Source organism: Brachyhypopomus gauderio, chromosome 7 (genome assembly GCF_052324685.1).
Source record: "Brachyhypopomus gauderio isolate BG-103 chromosome 7, BGAUD_0.2, whole genome shotgun sequence".
NCBI lineage: Eukaryota > Metazoa > Chordata > Actinopteri > Gymnotiformes > Hypopomidae > Brachyhypopomus > Brachyhypopomus gauderio.
The window spans coordinates 23660402-23686604 of NC_135217.1; the positions used below are offsets into that span (position 1 = coordinate 23660402).

Here is a 26203-nt window from a genome sequence, read left to right on the forward strand (position 1 = left end):
ATGCTCTGTTCATGAAATCACAGTGACCCCAAACTTCACCGCATTGAAATGTGCAATTTTCTTGCATATTTCAGCACCAAGCACACAATGTTTAGAGTGATACTCCAAACACACACACACACACACACACACACACACACAGATGTAGAAAATTATGCTTCCTTGAATTTCTACAATATTAATATAGCCTGCCAAAGAGAGTGTGACAGATGTGGAATAAATTATCACACGAGTCAGTTTTTCTAGGATAATTTGTCGTCAAATGCTATACACGGACTCATTTATTCATGTACAACAACACAAAGATTCTTCCGACGTGCACTTAGATCCACACGTTTCTGTGTTTCTCAAAAGGCCAAACTGAACGTGCTCAGTAAGTCGGCGTACTAAACTACGTGAATTTTTAAATGACGTGTCAGCTAACCACCAGAACATGTCTGATGATCATATACGCGTTGCCTCACGTTATCGGAACACGTGGTAATAAAGCGATAGTAACACGTTGGGATTTTTTGTTTGTTTTTTGCCGAATTCTTTGCGAACGTCATGAAAGCGCGCGCTGGCCTATGGTACTGGGGATACATGCATCAGCTGGGACACGGGAGCGCGCACTCTGTCTCTGTGCAAGGCAGATCCTACCGTAAGGTTACCTGCGCACTCGGATATTGGAAAGAGGAGTACGGCAGTCCTGCTAACCGAGGGAGCAGGTCAAAATGGATGGAGTTTTAGGACTTGCCTTCCTGTCGAGTATTTTATGCATCGAATCAGTTTGGGGAAAATACGTCAGGGGTATCGTCAATACCAAAGAGGTGAGATGTTTACGTCGCGATGTTCTGTGTCTCTCTCGTTCACCACTGTCGGAAACCATTTGTGGTGACAATTGTTTAGATCATCCCTTTTGCATGTATTTACGCACACTTTGTCTTTGATAACTGAAACAGACACACGAGCTTCTTCAGTGAGATGACTGCACGCTTACATATGCAGTAGCTTAAATATGATTGAAGTCTTCATTCTTACCTGAAGGCCATCGCTGTAACCAACTTAAGCTTTACACGCGATTGTTCTGTAACGCGTTACAGGTGTGCGCTGACATAACAGTATCGGCTTTATGATTTATATGTTACACTAACGTCATATTTTGAGAAAGGCGTGTGCTTTCAACACGTGTATTAGACGTACGCGCTGTGTTTAAATATCTGAATTATCTGCGCGATTGTGCAAGTCAAGCAATGTGCGAGAGCCTATTTAAAATGTAATTCATCCAGGACACAAACTACCTTAAACACAAGACACATGCTCGAGGGACCCACCTCAGGTTCAAAACGTGTAGTCATTAAAAACTAAATGCTGCATTTTTACAGAATTACCTTTTTTTCTCCTTGAATTTCATTTAAAAGTTTAACTTGTCTAAGTGAACACCTATGCCATGTTATATACACACATAGCCATTTTATTCAAAGGCTTTTTTCCCCAGCTGACGGACCGGTTAACTGCTGGTTACAGACTGCGCTTCGCGGTAACATCCCGGTGGTGTGGCATCTGTAATTTCGTGTCCTCACGAGTTATAAGCGTTCACACTGTGTCCCAGTCGTTCTACGTAGTATTTTCAAGTTTGAGCGATACTGTGCAATGTTTTTAGGACAAGGAGTTACGACAGATAGAGAGATAAGAAAGAGATACGAGAAATTGGAAATAAAACCTGTTATTTTTAAAGACTGAAATAAAATGACATATTGTAATGACATATTGGAACCATACTGTAGAACGGATAGGTCTGGTCCTGGTGAACAGAGTTTAGCTCCAATCTCTCCTGCAAATATATGCCCAGCCTCGTTCACATAACGAAATAAAACACAATATAAAATATGGTTAGGCATATTTCAAGCCCACTTAGGTCTTTCACTGGTTCATTTTTTTGTGTTTTTGCATAATGTAATAAGTGTCCATTTAATTTTTTCACTGAATTAAAAATTCACATTTTTTACTGAATCTGATTTTAAACACGGAACACAAAATGATGTAGGCCTATGTAATTTGTGTCTTACTTTATTTATTCAGACAGCTCTGGAATAAGCATCCAAACTGATTGGCAACTGGTTCTTGATCCTGTATGTGTTAGCTTTAAGCTTTGTATGTGTCCTTGATCAGCATAAAAGAATTGCAGACATGCAGTCTTATTACATTCTTATTGCATCTGTCTATACATATGGAGTTTGAACCCATTATCTTTTTATCAGTAAGGTTTTAAAAGCAGTCCAATCTTCTTTCCCATCACTTTCCGTCAGTTGTCCTAATGAATGACTATTCAGTGCTCTTCAGTTCTACCTTGTATCTCGTTCTCAAGTCTTGATAGCTATTAGAGAACATTCAGCTACATGACTGTATGCCAGAGGGAAAAGTATTTTGGACTTGACGAGTACAGCAGTACTTGTGTGCGTCTGTTGCATAGCGTGATGGCCATTCATGAGATGTTGTTGCCAGTTTTTGAGCTTAATATCTTTGTAGTGTGTTGGTTATATGGTACACGCCTTTGTAGTTGTGTGTTGATTATGAAGTGAACCTCTTTATAATAGTCTGTTGTTTATGAGGTAAACACCTTTGTAGCAGTGTTGCTTACACCTTTATTTTTGAATTCTTGAAGATGCTGGATGTGTTGTGCAGGAATGGTGTAACACATCTCTCATCCCAGATATCCTCAATAAGGTAGACTCCCAGAAACTGTGCACAACACTGAGGAACAGAAGCAGCACTGTTCACACATGCCAAGCTGTTCACATGGTTCACATCTGCTGAGGTGTTTGCATGCACATGGCTGTTCTCATCCACTAAGCTGTTCACCTCCACTGAGCTCTTCACATTCACTGTGTCTGTCATGCTGTTCAAACATTCCTCTGTGGTTACCAAGCACCCTAATTTGTGAGAATACATCATTCACACACGCACTCTGTTGAGCCCACACACCACGACTGCATGAATTCATGTAGATGGATGAATAAGGAACCTGGATTCTTCTGCGTTAGTTTTTCAGAACTATAATTTTCGATGCTCCTGTGCCTCCTGGAGATGAGGCTTGCTTCATTTCCAAATCTACTGGGTATACACCCTTATAGGAGGTTCAGCCCTTTGTAGTAGAGTGTTCCGTATGAGGCTCAGCCTTTTGTAGTACAGTGTTCTGTTTGAGGTTCGGCCCTTTGTAGTAGAGTGTTCTGTACGAAGCTCAGGCTTTTGCAGGAGAGTGTTCTTTATGAGGTTCTCCCATTTGTTTTTTTTATTAACTTCTTCACTGACAGCAATGCACCCATCATGGTCTTAAGTTCTTTAAGTGGATCTTTCTGAAATGGCATTCGGATGTTATTTGCTTGTTTGCTTGCATGAATATCATCAATCACCTTTGACCCCTCTGATACATAAAATTCTTGAGAGAGCTGTGTATAGAAAAGTCTATGTGAGAGAATGAGTCACAAAACTTATTCTCTCTCTGTCTTTCTCTCTTTCTTTCTCTCACTTTTCCTCTCTCTCTCTCTCTCTCTCTCTCTCTCTCTCTCTCTCTCCCTCTGTTAAGTGCTAACTAATGCTAGAAATACTGCCCTGCCAGATTTGTTCCACACTCATGTGACGTACGGCTTGTTGCAACCATGTAGACAGCTTGTGTAAAAGTGGCAGGTACGTGCACAAAGTTTCACACTGGCAACAGTGTTCTTGGTGTCCTCTGTAATTTGTAACTCTGTAAATTGGGACTAGGTGTATGGGACCTAGAGAATTTACTGAAGCAGACCATTAATCTCCACTGTGTCCTTTCAAGGTTGCAGTGACTTTATATAGACCCTCATTGTCTCACTCAGCTGTGCTCCCCCTGACTCAGTGGCTTGATCATATATACATTTGAATAGAAGTGAGACACTAGTTAGTGTTGATCTCTACTGCTGTGGCCAGAGTTTATGTACATCGTGTTCTCTCTGGCTGAATGTCAGTTCCTCTCTCACACTGTAAATGTATGCACTGGATAATGGGCTAAGAGAGGCCATGGCACAAGTGTTTTCCAAAGGCTTGAGATGCAGACTGACCTTGTGTTCAGTCCATGTTTGAGTGGGTCTTAAAGCTCAAATATGGCTTTGAAAATCAGACAGATAGAAACCTGCAAATAGCCAAAGCCTAAGTAATTCTTCCCAGGTGAGCAGACTTATTTTAGTTTGCAGACGGAATGTGACAGTGCTGTGATGCTGCTAACATATTCATGATATTGAGGTTCAGGAAGCCATAGATGTATGAAAGACCTATTGAAGGTTCTATGAAACTGAGACAAAATACACTGTTTTTATAACTTAATTTGTTGGTTGTTTTTCAATGATAAAACAGATCAGCATGTCACCAAAGATAAAAATGCCGCACAGTAGCATGCTGGATGATTTCTGGAGAGCAGAACATTACCATAAACTAAAACGTCAGTGTGTTTCATAAGGTAGCTTGTGTCATCTGCTTTTACCTTCTAGTGGTTTTTTGCCAAGAAAATCTACCCATGAAACACATAAAAATGGAAATTGTTTTGCTGTATTGTCTTTCAAGCCCTGATTGAAGTTTTACATTTTGTGGTGTAAAATTCTGAATCCTGCTGTCAAGTTCATGTTAAGAGCTGACGACGTTGAGTGCTGCAACCCTCTGAGCGTGTTTCAGTGGCGGTTCAGAGCAGGTCTCCATCACACAGCTCTCTAGCTGATCATGTCCTTAGCTGATATGAACCCTGGAGCTTTACAACCATCCTCAGACACAAATGACTGTTGTATGGCAAACCACATTTTGAATACAAATCTGAGAGCATTTCAGGAATCTCACAAACCATTTTCTCTCCTGGTTAGGTTAAGAGTGTGATTTTAATCTATCTGTCTTTCTGTCTGTCTGTCTGTCTGTCTGTCTGTCAGTAAGTATGTGTGTGTTGCATCTAAACTAGTTATACAACAGTTGTGTGTGTTTGTGTTAATGTATTTAAATGCTGCATATTGTGTAACTACCATAATGAATCATTTAAAGCCACAGTGGAGTTGAGCTGACATAGTAGTTCATTAGTAATTAATTTTTAATGAAGCTTAGTAAGTGGACAGAGCCATGGTGGGGAGAGAGAGAGAGAGACAGACAGACTGATAGACAGACAGAGAAGGGGAAACCTCCAATGTTGTGAAGTAACCGCATATTGCAGCTTGGGTTAGTGTTAATTAATGTGGTCTTGTACGATGACACAAACGTAATTGGAACACTTTGTCATCTCTCTCTCTTCATATAGTAAAGAATGCATTTGAGAATAAAGTAGTGATACTGAAGGCGAGTTTATTCCATAGGCGTAATGTACACTGGAGACATGTCCCCAAAACTTTCAGAAATGATTTTGTCCCCACTACATTTCGAAAGTGTGCTCTGAAAATATTTTATATAACAGCTTTGCGCAACAAGACAGAAATATACAGACAGAAATATGCAGACAGAAAATGCAGACGCTTGTGGGTAGAATTTGGAGGATTAACTTTACTGACAAAAGGCCAGTCCAGAGATGTAAATGTTAAACATGCAGGGATCAACACCAGAGTAGAGCAAATGATTTCAACACAGAGATGTTCAGCGGAATACACATAGTAGACAAAACAGACGGCCAACCCAAAGACATAATCCAAAAAACGGGCAATGTTGGAACCACGGAATAATACCAGAACGCTTAGTATGGACACGCAAATTAATATACCTTGCAAAGAGCAAGTGATCAGATCAGGCATTTAAACATGGGAAAATAATAAGGACCAGTTGGTCACAATCAGTACTCAGGAGATGAGGAATCAGGATTGGTTTGGTGGAGATAGTTTGATGGGTATCCACATGACTGCCTTGGAGTATTCTGGGTAGTGGAGTTTGATAGGCAGCATCAGGAGGCAGTGGTACAATTTGGTCAGTTCAGTCATGTCTAATATGACATGTGGCCAGTAGCTGTCCTTGCACATTAGCTTTATGAAAAAGCCAAGTACATAGTTTGAAACCTCAAGGTGCTTTGTGCTTTGAAAACAGACCATCGCATTGTTTAGCTGAGTGTACTGTGATAATGGTGCTATTAGACTTTCTGACCAGAGGTGAGTAGGGTAGGGTGCACACTCATGACAAATAAGACAAATATTAAGACATTTAAAAAATTAAGACAAATATAACTATTTACTACCAAAATTTTGTTAACCATAGTGCTGATACTTGTTCGATGTTGATAGGCTTGACAAAGCCAGCAATAACACCTGAGAATGACATCTGAGCATTGAGTTTTACAAATTGAGTTTTGCTTCCAGTCCCAGCACTGGTTTCAGTGAACACCCTTGTTCAAGGACTTGATTTCTTAAAGAGTGTGAATTTGAGGAGCAGCTCCACCAGGTCTGTCTCCAGCCCTGTACGAAGTACGGTTACTCCCATGATTTGTTCAATCTATAGTTCACCTGCTCGCTCATTTACTGGACAACTGGACATGCATGAATACGGTAACTTGGTCTACCTGACCCTCTCCAGTTATTGTGTTCTTATGCGGGTCTATATGGAAAGCTGGTAAACATGCAGAAGCAACAACAGGTATATAAAATGTCAATTTCCGATGCCATATTTCATATTGAGATACTGCATATCATACTCCCAAATATGCACTTTCAAACAGGTTTGCTGTAGAATATGTCTCAGAACCCATGAACATGACATCAACATTGAATTACCACTTTAACCCAGTGTGTAACAGGTCTTTACTGATCAGCACTTTAACCCACTTCAGTGTGTAACATACCGCACCTTTGGGTCTGTGTTGCAGTTGCCATATGAAGAAATTAATCCATTACAAATGATCCAATCACTTCTCTTCAATTGGACATACAAACACTCTCTGGGAAGAAGTAATCATAAAGTATTCATTACTTTATGGCATACTTTAAAGTTACGCTCTACAATACATATGTAGCAGCTGAAAGGGACAATGACAAGCAGAAATAGTCCTCTATCAAGGATGAAATAGCCAATCACAGTAAAGTTAATTTAAAAATGTGAGAACATAACCTCAGCAGAACTTAACAACAGACAGACTGCTCATCAAGTGGAAGGTTTCTTGGGCAGTATAATTTTGTTATGAGCATTGGTTTTTCATGCACTGCTGCCTTTCGTTTAAAACGGATTGAAGTGTTGAAGTAATTACATTCTGATAAAGTCAGTACCTGTAATCTAAAGTGTAATTTAAACTGCAATGCAACACATTACTTTGTTACAGAAGTAAATAGATTAAACCACATTCTGCCCTACAGCAATGAGGCAGACACATGACCTGTGCAGGAAAGCTACTCTAGAGACTTTCCTATGAGCAGGATGGGGTCTTGTTCTTAGGCCAAACGTACACTCACAAGACTGTGCAGCTGTAACATCCACACTGCTGCGTTTGCAGGTCATGAGTGGGATAGTCAAAGAGAGGAATGAGTCATGGAGGAGGTCGAGAATATATACAGGACAGTGCCCCTGTAACCCTGTAACATGGACATGAAGGCTTGCTCTTGGTCCTTCAGTCTCACAACCCTGTAACTGCTGGCTGGAAGGTGCAACATGCTTGAACTGTCTCGGTCTGGAGATACAGCTCCTCACACACTTTAATTACTTCAGGACAGGAAGTCCTGTGCCCCTGACACCGCTACAGCACAGTAGACTGTAGTGGTAGGATGTGGGGTTAAAGGATATGACACTGCTGAGCTGAGAGATTCACACCCTCCTGACTAAAGCCCAATCCAATACTGAGGATTCCAGCTACTTCTACCTTATCCTACACAGTATTAAGGCACGGACCACCAGACTCAAATATAGCAGTAGCAATACCCCCATGACTCAGACTTTTTGTCTATGTATGCAAAACACTTTAACAATGTCTAGTTATACAAACCACTATGCAACAATGTTATTTATTTGTTTTGCTTTGTTGTTCTGAATGCCATGATTTGTCTTTTGCAGTTATGTGAGAGTTCAGTGCAAATAAGAAATAAAGTGCATACATTTGACAAAAGGGTTTTTTCCTTTTTTTGAAGGCTAGAACAGGCACTTCGGACTTGTTTTGTACCCAAACTGGAAATAGCCTTACATATTCATCTACAATAAGTAAAATTGAATTCTTTCATTTTTACCAATCACAGTGTTGCATCCACAAGGTGTCTTGTGGCTATTGTGAAAGCTCTCTGTGTATATACCATCACAGATCCACCCTACACTGGAACATATCCAGCTATAGTGGATACAACTACTGGATTTACATGTCTGGGCAGCACGGTAACTTGGTGGTTAATGTTTGCCTGTCAGCACTAGGGTCTTGGTTTCAAGTCGCTATATTAACTGATAATATCATTATCTATAGTATGTGCTATGGGGCTTTTTTTGCGCGCACACAGACTGTTGTCCTGTTGCGAGAATAATCTGTGGTCATATTTTTTTGTCTCCTCCTAATGTTTATCTCTCTATGTTTCTCCCCTAATCTGTAAATGGCGGCGCTTTCTTGATGCTGTGGCCACTCTGGGATCTCTGTGCTTTACACCGGGGCCCTGGGGAAACTGAATTTCCCACCCGTGGGATCAATAAAGGTTATTCAATCAATCAATCAATCAATCAATCAATCGATATCTATTGATAATGTAACTTATAATAATTATTGAATGATATTCATCCTGCTACTACAAATGAATGATTTTCTCTATGCTTGGAGAAATACCGTAACTTGGCTTGTGTAGCAACAGCGACAGCCTTCTTTCTTTTGAAATACATATAATGTCCCTACCAGAAGAGCCAGCAGTTGTGCCCATTCCAGGAGGAAAATCCAGTACGGTTTTGGAACAAAAACACAGTTACTCTGTTCAGTTCTCTAGGACAAATGTGTGTGTTGTTCAGGAAAAGAGGGTGAATGCGATCGGGTAGTGAAGCAGTTGTCTGTCAGTAAAGAGAAGGGTGTTAGAGGAGAACTAGCATCTTTTGAAACTAAGCAGAGGGGGAGGGGAGAGGTGGACCTGGTGTCTCAGACTGAGACTAACCGGACAAAGGGAAGAGGCTAACTTAATGTCTCGGACAGACCCTAAGAGGAGCTGCACCTCCAAGGTTTCTATGGCAGCTGCAAAGTTTATTGTGTGGTCATCGCTATGACAAAGGCAAAAAACTGAGCTTTGTTGTGAGTGTGGGTGGGATTTCGTCTCAGTGCTGACTAAGAATGGCTGTGTCATATACACAACTATATATGTTTTGTAAGGAGACATATCATCTTAATCGTCTACTGAACAGTCCTTTTGTATATGTGTGTAAGGAGAAGCGATATAATGTCCTTAACGGCTACTGAGCAGTCTGTTTGTCTTAAGTAGAGTGATTCTGGGTCAGAGAGGCTCTGTGTTCTATCGTCAAGGACTCCTAGGAGTCTTGAGCAGTTGCTGTGGAGACCACCAACACTGGACAATGCATAAAGGCAATATGGGAAATGGGCTGAAAGTTGAGACATGGCCAGATCACTAAAGCATACAGTCCACAGCATTGGGACAGGGTGGTTTACACTTAGATGTGTGGAAGCCCAAAGGAGCAAGGATAAGTGACTGAGCTGATAGTTCTAGAGAATGAATTAGAGCTAGACAATTTTACTTTTGGACTTTTGATCAAATTGAGCTTATTCACAGTGGACGTGAACTGTTCATTTTATATTTATAAATATTTAACAGTATATTTAGTGATTTCATATTTAACATAGAACATAGTCCCTAGAATGTAAATATTCTAGTTTTGAAAATTCAGTTTCCAGAGGGACATGAGGACTCAAAATTTGTTGTTTGTTCACAGTTGTCTAAAGCAGTAGAGCTTATAAAACCAGTGAACACCTGATGTTGGTATCAGTGGAACTAAAGCACTGGAGAAAAAATGGTTTTAGCACATGTCAAGTCTAACATTGTCTAAAAGACCCACAAATAAAACGTTCTCAGTTCTCATAACTTCTCATGGTGGTGCTGTGTCAAAGTATGAATGGAAGGATAAAGAAAAAAGATGAAAGAGAACGCTAGCCCATTCGTAGGATATCTGTACTGCAGCCTACAACCAAGATTGCCTTTCACTACCTGACAGTATTTGTAGATTTCAGCCTGTGCACATGAAATAATACCTTCCACTATGGTTGATTCTTTTCCACCATGGGTGAAAATAATTAACTTAAATACAGAGGTTAAGGGGGAAACTTAAACAGGACTCCAGAGAGGCAATCAAATCTGCTGTTAATGTCTGATCTCATTGTGACGTGCGGGCAGGGCGAAGGACGAGACACGGGAATCCTTGCTTTCGTGGCAAAACGTCCTCAACGTGACACTCATGCTTTACTCATGAAGTCCATGGATTTTAATGTGTCAAAGTAGATTAAAATTCATACTGGTATCCATTCACAAAATGTGTAGAAAAATAATGGACCCTGGAAAAAAGATTCTGATGTCCTGCTGCTTCTCAAGATTCAGTACGTTTACTTGACCACACTGGAGAAAAATGCTGAGATGTTAAGTGTAATTTAGCTTTCTCTCTTTTCATCTTGCCACATACATCCAACTCTTTCAATCTGACCCTTTCTTACAGGACTGGGTGTTTCTGACGAGGTTTTGCTTCCTCACTGATTTTGGCCGACTGGACTTTAAATTCCGATACCCCAAGGTAAGACTGCAGGCAATTCGAGGGATGAAACCTCTAGGTTGTATTTATTATGCTTTGTCATCTTGTTAACATTATTCTGGGATCGGAAAAATCTAGCTGATGTGAATCCACTGATTGTATTCCAGGGCTTTAGGTTCAGTACTCAGGGATAAAAATACAACACCATCAATCTCATTCTTAGTCATTTTTGTAGTGAGTCACCAACTTTGTGTATTGCATGATGGAAAAGTGATTACATTTCAGTACCTAAAGGGTTAATTTAGACAAAAATGCTGATGTGTGTGGAATGCTGATTTGTCTGTCACAGGAAGCTAGCCGGGCATGAAGGATCTTGGGCATAAACAATGTTTGTCATTAAAAACAAATTCTAGAAAATCACTGCTGCCCATTACTGTATAGTCTTTGCTTTACTCTCTGTTTCTCTGTGTCCTTTATTAGTGTATCCAGTCTGTTCCTTCTAGAGTGGCTTCAGTGTCTCATTCTGTCAATCTCTCAGGTCCCTTTCTCCCAAGCTGTCATCTCCTGTCTTATTTACTTCATGAGGCTGGGTGACGGAGATGGTTTGTCTATCCTCTCTTCACCCATTTCTCTCTGGTTCTCTCTTCCCTGCTCAGTCACGCTGCTGTCAGAACATATTGCTCTACTTTGATGAAAGCTCACAGTGGCCAGCTGTGTACAAGAGGCCAAATAAGGTGAAGCAGATGCTGATGTCACAGTGTGCTGCTGTGTATACTTGGAGGGGAGAGGCTGGGCTGTGTGTATACACACACACACACACACACACACACGTTTTTCATTTGTAATAAATTGGAGGCACTTTAATAGACTGTAAAAAGCTCAGTGTATCTCTCACTTCAGATGTATGTACAAATGCATAATCTAAACTATGTTTAAATCATGCGTCTGAACAGGATTGCTATCAGAAAGAGGCAGTTCTAAGACCTGAAAACAACCAAGTCATTAATCTCACCACCCGCTACACCTGGTCCGGATGTGTGGTAAGAACCAGGAGGCTTCCTTCTTCCTTAGTGTCTCTGGATTCATGAGAGGTGTAGGAAAGAGTGTTTAATTGTCTCTGTCTCAGGTGGAAGGAGAGGGTGATGAAGAAATGCTGAGCTGTGTGGGAGGACGCAGTTTTCGTTCTGTCAGAGAAAGATGGTGGTACATTGCCCTCAGCAAGTGTGGGGTGAGTATTGACCCTCAGCCTTTGGCACAAAACATACTGCAAATGCTAAATTTACTGCATAACATACACATAAAAAGTTGTAAGAGCAGTATGAGTTCTGTAGTTTTGGCTGTGTTCTCCATCACAGTCTAGAACAACATGAAGGGTTTTTTAACACAGTGATCGTCATTATTAAAGAAATAACGGGCGGTTTACCGTAATCAATTTGTGATTACTTGACTTTGTAATTTGACTTGCAGACCAAATACTGTAGCCTATATAGTAATTATAAAATAAGGTTAGGTCTTGACCAGGATGGAAGACAGTGACCCCCAGGATGCATCTAAAGAGGAGAGTTGGGATGTGTGCAAAATTAACAATGTTGGGAGTGTTGGCAGAGTTATCAGTGTTGGGAGTATTGGCAGTGTTGGGAGGGTTGGGAGTTTTGGCAAAGTTAGCAGTGTTAGGACTTTTGGGAGTCTTGAGTGTGTTGGGAGTGTTAGCAGTGTTGGGAGTCTTGGGTGTGTTTGGAGTGTTAGCAGTGTTGGGAGTCTTGGGTGTGTTGGGAGTGTTAGCAGTGTTGGGAGTCTTGGGTGTGTTTGGAGTGTTGGGAGTGCTGGGAGTCTTGGGTGTGTTGGGAGTGTTAGCAGTGTTGGGTGTGTTGGGAGTGTTAGCAGTGTTGGGAGTCTTGGGTGTGTTTGGAGTGTTAGCAGTGTTGGGAGTCTTGGGTGTGTTTGGAGTGTTAGCAGTGTTGGGAGTCTTGGGTGTTTTGGGAGTGTTAGCAGTGTTGGGAGTCTTGGGTGTGTTTGGAGTGTTAGCAGTGTTGGGAGTCTTGGGTGTGTTGGGAGTGTTAGCAATGTTGGGAGTCTTGGGTGTGTTTGGAGTGTTAGCAGTGTTGGGAGTCTTGGGTGTGTTTGGAGTGTTAGCAGTGTTTGGAGTGTTAGCAGTGTTGGGAGGGTTGGCAGTGTTGGGAGTTTTGGCAGAGTTAGCAGTGTTAGCAGTGTTGGGAGTCTTGAATGTGTTGGGAGTGTTAGCAGTGTTGGGAGTCTTGGGTGTGTTTGGAGTGTTAGCAGTGTTTGGAGTGTTAGCAGTGTTGGGAGGGTTGGCAGTGTTGGGAGTTTTGGCAGAGTTAGCAGTGTTAGCAGTGTTGGGAGTCTTGAATGTGTTGGGAGTGTTAGCAGTGTTGGGAGTCTTAGGTGTGTTGGGAGTGTTAGCAGTGTTGGGAGTGTTGGGAGTGTTAGCAGTGTTGGGAGTGTTGGGAGTTTTAGCAGTGTTGGGAGTGTTGGGAGTTTTAGCAGTGTTGGGAGTGTTGGGAGTTTTAGCAGTGTTGGGAGTTTTAGCAGTGTTGGCAGTGTTGGGAGGGTTGACAGATTGGATTGGGTTGCTGGGATTGGCACAGTAGGCAGGTTTGAACTAATGGGCAGAACTGGCAGATTCACAGAAACGTGAGGTATAACAACTGCTAGAGACTTGTGGGCAGGGCAGGTGCGCATTGAGTTTAACTGCAAATTAGCAGTGATGTGATGTGGTGACTGCAAATAGAGATAGAATAATGTAAGGAGTGTTAGTGCAATTGTACAGGTTAGAGTGCATATGTTGCATGCTGCACATTCTTGCAGGGGCAAGAAAATGTTGACTAGTCATCGTTATTAACATCCTTATTAACATCCTTATTAATTTAATCAGTCAGACTTAACAACGCAACCATATTAAAGGAACCAGCCAGATTGATGACGGGAGCCAGAATGAGTCACTGCGCTTTTGTTCAAAAAGGCCCAGGATGGGAACAGTGCCTAATTTAGAGAGGCATCCCTAGAGTAATGAGGGAAAACATCACTGTAGTGGCAACAGGGTCTGAACAGTGCGGTGGTGGTGATGAAATCCTTTGCTCTTTCTCTCATTTTGTAATTATCCCTGGGACCATTTGACCATTAGCAGTGTCAAATAAGAGTGATCATACTAGGTGATTGTTTTCACCAGTGGAAAGTAGTGTGTCTAGATAGCTTCTAAGGCTTCTTCAGACTAGATTATTTCCCCTTGTTTGCTTTCTGTTTATACCTGTCATTGGTTTTTCTTTCTCTCCATAGTTTAGCATCCCCAATTAGTAATATCACACCCTTTTATATACTTTGTTTCTGGGTAAAGAGATATAGAAATTGTTATCCTATGTTATCTTATATGGGTTGGTCTCCTTCCTTAATCTTGAGTTCTTTTAGCAAGCCAGGATTTGGAGACAGTTTTCAAATAAAATCAAATCAAATCAAATTTGATTTGATTTGATTTGATTTGATTTGAGTTCTTTTAGCAAGCCAGGATTTGGAGACAGTTTTAACTAGATCTGAGCATCCTTATACCGCAAACTGGGTCTGAACATCACTGTATTGGGAGCTGGGTCTGATGTCCATAGATGTGTACAAGATCTTTTACCTTTAATTTACCTTTGTCTTTATCTTTTACCATCTTGTGTCTTCACCCACTTTGATGTAATTGAATTGCCAGTGATACAGAGAGCCCATTAATCAGCCCACATCGTGTCTCTGTCCTATGCATCACGTCTCTGACAGCAGTCAGCAGTTCCATCACAGTCCTCATCAAGGCTGCCCTTTGTTCACGTGTGGCCTTCAAATTGACTTTTGTGTCAGCAGCGCTAACATCACTGACATGCCAGTGCATGTACTGCTGTGCTGAGAGAACGCTTACCAATCAGCCTCACCCGTGAAAGCTTTTAATTAAACACCCTGTTCCATCCATTAAGGATTTGAGATCTCATGAGCTCTCCCTGGTGGGGGCACATCCATCCATCCATCCATCCATCCTTCCATCCTTCCTTCCTAAGGTTATTTTAGAGTTCTGATACTAAAATAGATTTTAGTGCATTAGGAGTGAAATCAAACCAGCATTGCCTGTCCACAGTCAGCATGTGGTCACGTGGGTGGTGTGAGGTTGTTTAATGGCATATGGTGATGCTGGGTGATTTAATTGCTCCTGTGTGACACTTTTCTAATTCCCTCATTTCCTCAGAATCACTTCATCTCTACCACATTGATTTTGTGGTCTTGTAGCATCGTGCTCATATGCTCAATGTGGACGGAGCAGTTTACACTGCCAAGAGCAATCAAAGCATAATTCTGGTTACTAAACCTGAGCTCCAAACATCTCTAAAACTAAATGTGATGCTTTGAAGTGCTTTATTGATCTGTTCTCGGTTGTTACCTGTTCATTTTCTGTAACTGAAACACATACAGGGAGGGGGGCTGCAGTTGGAGTATGAGATGAAACTAACCAATGGGCAGTCGTTCTGGACACAACATTTCTCTGCAGATGAGTTTGGTAAGACCTGGTTATCCATGATATAATAGTGTTCATATATGGTTATGTAATACTTAAGTTGAGGTTGTGCATTTTAGGCAAATTGAATGATATTGTAACAAAGTGATTTTAAGGTATTGATTTGATCTTTTCCTTGTTCCCATGTGTAGCCTTAGCTACAGATCTGTCTCTTGCTTTTGTCTGCATTAGGGATTTTGGAAACAGACATCACTTTCTTGGTTATATTTGCCACAGTGTTCACTCTCTCCTGCTACTTTGCATGTGAGTTTATATTTCCTCACTGAATTATTAATTACAGCGTACACTGATTTATTATGAATGGCCATGCATACTAGCCAATTTTCATGACTTTCAGAAACTAAATAATAAAGATGTTTTTGCAAAACCTTTCAGACGGACTTAAACCACAGATAACCTCTCCTAAAAGAAACCCTTTAAAGTATTATTAAAGCAATTCTGCCTAGGTTTTGCATTTAAGAAGATTGTTCTCACTCTCTGTTTCTCTCTCTCCCTCTGTAACCCTTTTAGATCATCTGAAAGGAAGACAGTTGCTCCATACAACCTATAAGATGTTCATGACTGCAGCTGGTGTAGAGGGTGAGAAAGAGAGACCTGTACTCCATACTGTTGCACATCTAACTCCAATCCCTAACTCCTAATCCCAAAAATAATCCCAACAGTAAACCTAATCCAAATCCTAGCGTTAACCTCCGAACTGTCATCTGATCTACCGTCTCTGGTTGTTGTTCTACTGTATTATTAAGTTCCTCTGTTCTCCCACCCTTGACACCTCCTGTATTCACTGCTTGTCTTACTTTGCTCTTCCTCTTTTTCCTCTCTTGTCTAGTTCTCAGTCTGCTCTTCTTCTGTATCTACTGGGGCCTGTATGCCCGAGATGGCCTCGGGAATGGAAGTCTGAAAATACTCGGTGAGTGAAGCAGTTCTGAGCTTTGTTCATATATTTGCACATCAGTGTAATCACTCATGGACAGAATATGAGGAGCCTGTGGAGCCCAAGGAGGTAAACTGGAGTCTGGATCCAGTCTGGACCCAGTGTGCTTTAGACCCGTCACCTCCCACACATCAGAATTATCAGAACTAACGTCCCATGTACTTTTGTTATAACTGTGCCCAAATACATCTGTCCACTCTTAGGGGCATAGTCCTCTCCAAACGAAGGTCTCTGTATAAATGACAACCTCATCTACATCCTAGTTACCAGAATAGAATACCATTAAAGAATGCAAAACAATAAATAATGCTGACATGCAGTAATGCAGCATACAATATGAAACCAAAGTGTTCACAATCAGAACACAATCGCAATACATGGACAATACTTAATTTTGTAAAAGGTTTGTAAAGTTATAGTTAAAAGTTTATATATGGTAGTTATATCTTTATGGTTTCTTTCAATTAATCTACTCTAATATTTAGGACACCTTCCACCGTCAGAAACATTTTGTAACACTGGAGGCGTTATATTAGAGAAAGCAGCGGAGTCAGGTGGCACTGGAGCGTCTTAAGTGAAGTGAAGACAGATACAATAAGTGACACAAAATGAAATGCAGTCTGTTAGTATGAGATTTTTTTTAAGTTAAGCGCTCCGGGTCAAGTGAAGCTGTATCGGATATGTACTCAAAGTCTCTTTCACGCAATGCAGGGCTGTAGAACAAGACTCCACGCGTTGACTCAGCTAGGCTCATTGTGAAAAAGTGGATGAAAGGACCTGTGGGCTTAAGTGTTGCAAACAATCACAGTGATTAAGTGGCAGGTGATGTGAGTGTGTTAATAGGAGGGCAATAGTGAGCGAGAGATGTGTGTGTGTGTGTGTGTGTGTGTGTGTGTGTGTGTGTGTGTGTGTGTGTGTGTGTGTGTGTGTGGGAGTGGGCGTCTCCCTTTCCTGCCAGGCCCGCCTCTCCACACAGAGGGATCTGTGTTGCTGGCCTTCTTCATATGTCTGTAGTATTAGTGGCTTCCCACTAATATATCGTGTGTGTGTGTGTGCGTGTGTGTATATATGTATATATATCTTCAAATACCCTTTAGAATTACTGCCTCCTAAGCTGTAACAGTATCATCCAGTGTGTTCGGTTCTCTGTTCTATAGGGAAACTGCATCACCCTGCACTGACTGCACTGCACAGAGAGATTTTACAAGATCTTTTACACTATTTTCCAGAAGGAAATGAACTGTGTCACAATTATTTCTAGCACTTAATTTAGTATATGGGATGCCCTCATTTTCAAAGATAACAGCACCAATTCTCTTTCAGAGACCTTTGGGAATATAAAACTGCAGCAATTCTTTAAAGTAACCAACGAATAAGGGTTTATCTTGTTATGTTGTTAAAATAATGTCTACAGAGAAATGTGATAAGTGTATACACATGAGAGATGTGCCTATTTTGATGCCTGACCCATTTTGCTATAGTTCCATTAAAACTTTACATTTTATGATGATAATTGATGGGATTCCACAGTTTGAATATGGCATGGCTTGAAAAATAGAAAACATATCATTTAAAAACATTTAGTAAACATTCTTATTAGCATTGTTAAAAAGAATATTTAGTAAAGAAGAATGTTTGTCTCTCTGTCTTAATACTTTTAGGGAAATTGTTGTTCTCTGTTAGCTTCCTGGTCTTTCTTCTGATGTTGATTCTCTTGGGGAAAGGCTTCACTGTGACACGGTAAGGGCCCCTAAAATATGCTTTGCTACATTGTTCTTTGGAATATTATAATAATTTATCATTATCAACACAGCTTATAATCAATAATAGAACCTCTGTCTGTAACAATGAGTAGCCTTAACCATGCATAGTGGATATATTTTTGTTGACTTGACACATGTTCCCTCTACAGACAATAGTATGACTGTTTGCATGCTGCATACGTCTGATGGTGAATGAGGTTGTTATGGGATTTTGTATTCACATATTTAGTTTGAATTCAGTAACATCACTAGTGTATCTAACATTAAATGGTACTATGCATTGTTGTCGGCATGAGAACCTGTCATGCACTCCTCTGCAGTGTGAACTTTTGACATATCTGAGATATCGGCATGCACATTAACAGAAAGTTTGTCATTTAGAGCAAGAATAAGTCATAGTGGCTCTGTCAAGCTGTCCATCTACATGACTGTCTACACAATTACCTACATTATCCTGTTCATCTATGAAGCTGAGGTAAGATGTATTTATTACTTTTAAGTCTACTGGAAACTACTGGAAACTATCACTAATCAATTGCATATTAATATGTCAGTGTAAGGATTCAATAACCATTTGTCAGCTGGGAGTAAGCTTAAGACTACTTTTACTCTCATTCGGAATGGGTTCTCTGTATTGGGAGCCACACCCCTGCTCCAGTACTCCTGTAACAGAGCCTTCCTCCAGGCATTTCATCCACGATCTCATGACTCAAGTCTGGTCATGAGGCTACCACCCCAACACCAGCCAGGCTTCACACAAAATACACAGAAAACTTAATTGGCACACATTGTACAAGTACAAGGCATGAAATTTCCCTGGGACCCAGTGTAGCACTGGGAACCCTGAGCAGCCGCTTCACCTCGTGTGCACCGCCAACTCTGCAGGGTGGGGGAGAAACGTAGAGAGATAAACACTAGGAGGAGACAAAAATATGACCATAGATTATTCTCTCAACAGGACAACAGTCTGTGTGCACGCAAAAAATCCCCATAGCACATACAAGCATTGATACACAGACAGTAAAGCAGTGAGAGGCGTGATTCATTCGGATAGGGAGGGGGAGCCAGAGGCCTGGCACACAGTTTTTGTGTCAAAGTTCGCGGTGGAAGGCGAGAGCCATCTCTGACAGTCTCTGTGTAGGGGTAGGGGTAGGAGCAGGTAACCAAGACGACGACCTTCTGGGAGAAATTTGTTTGGGCACCAATGCAGATAAGCAGAATGAGGAATTAAGCAAGGAGCTCGTCCTTGAGCGTTTGAGCACACAAACTCTTCTTCATCCAGCTATGTCCACCACCTACCACAGTTTGACTCTCTTCAAAAGTCAGGAAGACCTTTACCTCCCACATCCAGACATGTTCCTTTTATTAAAAACTCCTATAATATCCAAAAAGGAGAGAGCTTGTTTACCTGTAGTCTAACAGTCTTAAATAATAACCAAATTTGAAATAGTCCACAGTAAAAGCAGTGCAATCAATTCAAACAAACTGTAGAAATCCACTGGACCAGACAGAAATCTCTAAATAAACTGCAAGCAGAAAGTGGCCCATCTGCTTAACAGGTATCCTCTTTCTTCTTTTGGAAGTAAAAACACACTTTGTGGGACCCACTGGAGGTGATCCCAGAAAAATATCTAGCTTGTAGTAGATAAGCCAATAGCCCAGGAGGACGATCCAAAAAAACCCAACTGGTGCCAATGCGCTGAAGCTTAGCGTCCTCCCTCTGAAAGATATTTGCAGGTGAATCCATTTCCACTTTGCTAATCTTCCTCTCAGATTTTCAACTACTCCCTCCCAGTTGTTTTTTCTGTGTAGGTTAATTATTAGATTTCCACCCACATTATTCTACCCCCGCACCAGATCTGACCTGCTGGTAGACTGGGTAGGTCCCTTTAGCAGTTCTCCACTGCAAGTGTCTCGCTCTTTCCCCAATTCACCCCTGCAGCTAATATTTTCCCAAATTCTGAAAATTAAACTACTGACGTCAGAATGCACACCTGCCGTTACATCATTTGGACAGGCCGAACTCTGATGTTGCACAGCAAATTGAGGCAAAGCAGTGGTTCAATGGCAAGGCAGTGCAGCATTCCAGACCATGCACCAGCTTGCAGTATGCGATGACCAACCTTAAAGGAAGCACTGAAACTACCTTTGATTTTCAGCCCACTCTCAATGTCCTTGTACAATGCTTGTATCATAGCACAAAGATGGACCAAAACCAACAGCCTCTAAAGTGTGTCATTGTACTGATGCTTTATATGATCAAAAATGTCCTCGTGATCAATAGTAATGAGGTCAAAATCAAAGTCCTACATTTTCGACGCATCCAAAATATCTCTAATTAATCAAATATTACCTGTAACAGGCTGTCCTGACACACAGTAGTTTTGGCCCAAATGAACGACTTGCCCCATCACGTATCTTAACCTATTTAACCTTAAAGAAAACACTTTAAGATCTGAGCAAAGAAGACGTATTGGTCTCCAGCTGTTAATGTCATGTGGGTCGTCCTTCTTTGGCTTTGGGGTAATAACAGCCCTCCTGCAACTCAAGGACAAGTCTCCATCCATCAACCTCTCTTTTAGTATACAGCCAAAAGCTTTAAAGTAGTCTTTGTCTACTGGAAATCCATAGATGCCTGGAATAGTCCCTCCTTTCATGCCCTGTAGTAGAGCATAGAGCTCCTGCTCTCCCAGTGGCCTTCCCAACTCACCCTTATACCAACCAGAGACCTTAGGCAAACCTGCATAAGCCAACTTTCTGCATTTTTCCAACTTTCTCCAACTTTCTGTATTCTGCACAGCCCAGCATAGAATCATATAGCCCATCAACATATTTCGGACGACTCTGTCAGCTCTTGCTCACTTTCAGAGTGCACAGAGTGAATCGACCAGCACTGGCCATTTTACCTTTTAAGGCTAAAGAAAAACATAAACTGGACATCCATCTGCATCAAAATTTGGAACCATGATTGAACCAAAGCAAAAAGTGAGAGTCGGAGAGTAACAAATGTGATGTCTCATTTATAACGCCTGATTATAACAAACATTCAGTCAGAATCAGGCACAGAGACCTTGCCTGATTATTGTAGTTGTGTGTGTGTTCGTGTGTGTAGTTCTTTGACCCAGGTGAAGTGCTGTATGCTTATGACAGTCCTGCTGGCTACGGACTAATGGGCCTACAGCTGTTGGCGTATGTGTGGTTCTGCTATGCAGTGCTGGTGTCTCTTAAGCACTTCCCAGAAAAACAGCCCTTCTACATCCCTTTCTTTGCTGCATACACTCTCTGGTGAGTACTCTCTGTATTCTGCTCTACAACGTACTGCTCTAGTGACCTGATAAGCTGCTCATACCAGAGCTCCCCAGTTAGGATGAACCACACTGATGACAGTTAATGCTGTTGATTCATTTCACACCTTTGCATTTCCATGCTGTTTGTGTGATGTACAGTGCCTACATTGTCTGCATTCATCTTCCAGGTTTTTTGCTGTGCCAGTCATGGCCCTCATTGCCAACTTCGGGATATCTCGCTGGGCCCGAGAGAAGATCGTGAATGGCATTCAGCTGGGCATTCATCTCTACGCTCACATTGTCTTTCTGGTCAGTTGACGTGCTGAAACGCTGTCTGCAATATTACGGTTCCATCAAAACTTATTGAGTGACTAACTTATGCTTTTAGTTAAGACATTAATCACTAGAAAAACTGTCATCTGTAGCTTTGACATATTTTCTCCAAATACAATTAAGTTAAAACCACAGAAATCTATCTTGGTAAATTAGTACTAGGATGGTCAAGATATTAATTGCTGTAGCAAACCTATGACATACACCTTCTGATATAGCCTTAATGTTAACTTATCTTCAGTTGGCAGAATTCTTAATGAAAAGCAAACCACTCCTACCATTTGAATATTCATGATTAATTAATGTTAGATGCAGTTGAACTATTGTGAGGTGTTGTTCATTCTGCACCTGAAGGAGATACACACTTAGTACTGGTTTTGCATAGCTTTGCTATTCTCTTTCCTAAAGGCCATCACCCGTCCATCAGCAGCCAACAAGAACTTCCCTTACCATGTGCGAACATCTCAGATTGGCATCCTGCTTTCCAGCCCTAAAGGAATAGGAACTGAGAACTTCCCACATCACGCCTACGGAAACACCTCCTTCCTGGGAGACTCACAACCAAATTTCACAGAACTCTTCTCCATTCACTCAGTAAGAGGCAAGAGGGAAAAACAAATACGAGCAAATCGTTATTAAATAATCAGGTTATAATCAGGTTATAATAATTGTTTTTTTTCTTAAATTTGTTTACATTTTTAAATTTAAAACGTATTCATTAATATTGCATTTTCAACATATGATAAAGTACATTTTCATGAATCATACATGTGGAGAATCTGTGATGAGTAAGTCAAGGGAAGGATATCAATGATAAGCTTCCTGAGAGAGGAAGAAATGTTGAGAGGAACCAAGTCTCAGAAGGCAAATCCATCCATCTCTAGTCCAAACCAGATGGCAAATAATAAAACATAACGGATAAATGGATTGCTTCGGCTTTTCATTTTAACTTCTTTCAGGGTCGGTCTTGAATCATCATCAGAAAAGACAAGGGGGTAGTTTTACAACTTAGCAGAAAAAATACCTCAGAGTTAGTTAACTCTGAAAAGCACTGGACGGTTTTAAATGAGTAACAGTATGCAGCAGAGACTCTGGAAGATCAATAGCTATAACAGCTTAGTTAAAGGGAAGAGTCAGAAGGTAGAACAGACATGAGGCCACTATGAGACATCAGCATGCCTCCACACCACCATCCACAAACCTCTGTGAATGTGTGAAAACACAACAAACCTCTGTGAATGTGTGAAAACACAACAAACCTCTGTGGATGTGTGAAAACACAACAAACCTCTGTGGATGTGTGAAAACACAACAAACCTCTGTGGATGTGTGAAAACACAACAAACCGGTGTGGATGTGTGAAAACACAACAAACCTCTGTGGATGTGTGAAAACACAACAAACCTCTGTGGATGTGTGAAAACACAACAAACCGGTGTGTATGTGTGAAATCACAACAAACCTCTGTGGATGTGTGAAAACACAACAAACCGGTGTGGATGTGTGAAAACAGCCAGACAACAGCACCAACATATCTACCAAAGCTTCTTTATGAAATATATAAAACGGAGTGCAAATACATTTTAATTTGAACTATGAAAATAAATAAATCTTACTAAATATTTATTACTTTTGTTTACAACCAGACTTGATTTCCTGATTAAAGCTTCTCAAAGCTAAACACTTTTTACCTTTAAGGCCACTAGTCAGCTGACATGTTTACTCTGCATCTGAATTTTTACAATTAGTATAACAGACTTTTCTTGACTATCTCACCCCTGGCTTCAGTTCTAATTTTGGCCTCTATTAATGCAGCATGGCTGGTCAATATGCTTTGTCCCTTCTGCCCATGTGCTTAACTGACATTTGTGATGTGACTGTCCCTGTGCACGACTGATTTGCATGTGCTGTTGCTATGAGTGATGCTACTTGACTAGCTGTTGCATCACTCATAGCAACAGCACATGCACGGTTGCTAAAATACACTCAGGAGCAGCTTTTGTTGGTGATAAGCCTCAGGTCCGCATTAATTTTTGCTTATTGCTTGTTTAGGTGTATTACCTGCTGTGATTCTGTCATACTACATTATAAGCAATTCCAGCAGTTAATTAATTCCTTGGAGATATCAGTGACAGCTGTGTTCTTACTGAGAGACAGTAAGAACTACATTTTAATATGCTACATTTGAAGATGTTCCTCTCAGCACCATACAGAACTTCATAGAGAATGACCAAAACTAAATGATTATTAGCAGTCCTGCTGGAGGTTTGGATAGGTGTTCAGTTTCAGAAAGCAAAATTCCTCAAGTCAATTTGCTTTGCTAATTAGCTCTAACCAACAGGTAGAATTAATGAGTGAAACCAACTGTGTGAAAAAATATAATGGAATTGATTTTAGAATGAAGACTTTTACACTTTTTCATATTTATATGAAACAGACCTCCACAAATAGTAACAGTATTAGAGACCAACTGTAGTGTCTCTTCAGGTTGAGCTGTTCAGTATTCACAAGCTCTTTTGTTTCGTGTTTTTCATATCATAACAATTCATGACATTAGATAACATATTTCTGTTCATCAGGCTCCTGTGAAACCCATGGATGAGACACTGGGATGGAAGGGCCAGCAGAAAGTGGCTCGGAACAGTGAACAAAAGATCATCACCACGACAACTGACTTCTCGTCTACATTTAGTCCGCCCCCTCCTCCCGTACCGCCACGCAACCCCACCCTCTCTCCACCCCCTCCCAGACTAGCGTCCCACTTTACAGAGTATTTCAGTATGCAGGGTGAAGAAGGCATGAGCGCCATAACACAATGAAGGAGACGAAGGGTGCTGAGATTTGGAGGACAGACCATGTGCGAGCATGCTGCTCTGGATTCGAACATTGTGTTTCTGGATTGTTTGAGAAAGATCCCAACAGGCACTACTCCCAGTGTCTTTCGGTGAATGCTCATGGCAGGAATAGCCACGGAGGTGCTTGTAATGGGGCACAAGGGAAAGCTGAGATCACAATTGAATAAAAAGCAATAAATATTTCAGCAAAATGAAGGAGATTTTTAAGAAGACCTCTTGGATGTAGGCAGCACAGTATAACATGAACAGATGGTAACTCATACACAACATCGAAATTACTGTCTCAGCATACTGAGATTTTTGTGAAAACAGAACTGTAAATAATAGTCAAGAGCATGCAGTGTGCTAACTTTTTTAAGTTTTTGTTGCTCTTGTTTGTTTACACGTTGTTTATTTTTCAAGTGGTGCTGCTACCAGCATTTGAACTGTAATGCCATTTTTTAAACCACAGCATTTCTCTCCCTAATGACATGCAAGTTATCTCATGTTTCAGTTGTTTGTTGTGCATGAAGGTCAAAAAAATGATTCTTTAATGAAAACTGACTGTAACCAATTAAATTATGTTATAGCCCAGAGAGGTGAGAATATCTGCTTCCAAACTTTTAGATCCTCTGTAGCCAAACCATATGGTAAAATCACCTTAATGGGACAATTTTAATCAAAAAATAATTTGTCAGATTTTTATCTGGTTTGAAATTAATTTTCATTTGTTTCAGGAATGTACTCATTGCATGTCAGTCAAATGAAACATGAGATCATTGATCAGATCAGAATGGCAGACCTGTCCTTTAACTGAGATTACTGCATATTTTTATGTTTCACATGAAACTTTGATAAAAAAAAAACCCACGTTGGATGTATCCTGTCTATACTGTTTAATGAAAACAAGGTTTATATTTTGATTCACACTGAATGCACTTAGAACCATCTTTGTGCTGATATAAACATGTGCAGTGGCACGTAAAGTGTACACCAAGTCAGTATTTGTAAACCATGCATGTTTGTGCTATGTCTTCATATTTTCTTGAGTGTAAACAGTTGGTGTGCCTAGATTTAAGAGCTAGTGGTCTAAATTTAGACAGCACACATTATATAGTTTGTAAGAGAAAATCTATCTCACTGTTTAGCTTATGAGTGAGGCAGTGTACCACAGCCATTCTTCCTAATTTTCCGCAGCTTCTACTCACTGTAGTAGGAGTCTCAGTATTGTCTAATCACTGCAGCTAGGAGTCTCAGTATTGTCTTATCACTGCAGCTGGGAGTCTCAGTATTGTCTAATCACTGCAGCTGGGAGTCTCAGTATTGTCTTATCACTGCAGCTGGGAGTCTCAGTATTGTCTTATCACTGCAGCTGGGAGTCTCAGTATTACCTAATCACTGGAGTTGGATCATTGTCTGATCACTGCAGTAGCAGTCTCCATATTGTCTGGTCACTGCGATAAGAGTCTCAGTACTGTCTGGTCACTGCGGTAGGAATCTGGGTGCTCTGTTCACTTTGCGACCCCACTGCACTTTTTTGTGCTTGTTTGTTTTCAGTTATGTTGAACAGTTTTCATTTGTATGTACATGCAGGATTTTCACATTTGTTTCCATTCTGAGGTGAACCTTTAGCAGAATTTCACTTAAGCGAGTAGACTGTAGTGAACATGGCTTCATTATGTGACCAAGAGGTGACTGTTCTAACAGTCCAGGATGCACAGTGCTCCTGTTTATCTCCATGTTTTATTCTTAAACTGTTTCCTCCGATACCAATGTTCAGTAGACATTATTAGCATATACTGAGGCAGACTGGTACATGGTGTGTAGGTAGTAAAATTTATATC

At 40.8% G+C, this 26203-nt stretch overlaps 1 protein-coding gene across 2 annotated transcripts; it reads left to right on the top strand.

Moving 5' to 3' along the window:
• Nucleotides 1-439: 439 nt before the first annotated feature.
• On the top strand, nucleotides 440-25284 carry tmem145 (transmembrane protein 145). 2 transcript variants are annotated; one of them, XM_077012755.1, is made up of 15 exons: nucleotides 440-809; nucleotides 10621-10695; nucleotides 11310-11387; nucleotides 11607-11693; nucleotides 11780-11881; nucleotides 15106-15190; nucleotides 15380-15451; nucleotides 15719-15787; nucleotides 16038-16118; nucleotides 17804-17882; nucleotides 18287-18380; nucleotides 21018-21190; nucleotides 21381-21501; nucleotides 21934-22126; nucleotides 24105-24278. In XM_077012755.1, the coding sequence occupies exons 1-15, from the start codon at nucleotides 714-716 to the stop codon at nucleotides 24125-24127; spliced, it is 1428 nt and encodes a 475-aa protein (XP_076868870.1). In that variant the 5' UTR covers nucleotides 440-713; the 3' UTR covers nucleotides 24128-24278. The 2 variants fall into 2 exon arrangements, with proteins under 2 accessions (XP_076868870.1, XP_076868869.1); XM_077012754.1 differs by having other exon boundaries at nucleotides 444-809; nucleotides 21934-22119; nucleotides 24105-25284.
• The last annotated feature ends 919 nt before the right edge of the window (nucleotides 25285-26203 follow it).

Bases quoted from the DNA above. Each gene is read 5' to 3' on its own strand.
- tmem145 (XM_077012754.1), top strand. From the start codon at position 714: ATGGATGGAGTTTTAGGACTTGCCTTCCTGTCGAGTATTTTATGCATC. The intron at 16,119-17,803 runs GTGAGTGAAGCA...TAATACTTTTAG, and splicing joins TGGAAGTCTGAAAATACTCG to GGAAATTGTTGTTCTCTGTT. The intron at 21,502-21,933 runs GTCAGTTGACGT...TCTTTCCTAAAG, and splicing joins ACGCTCACATTGTCTTTCTG to GCCATCACCCGTCCATCAGC.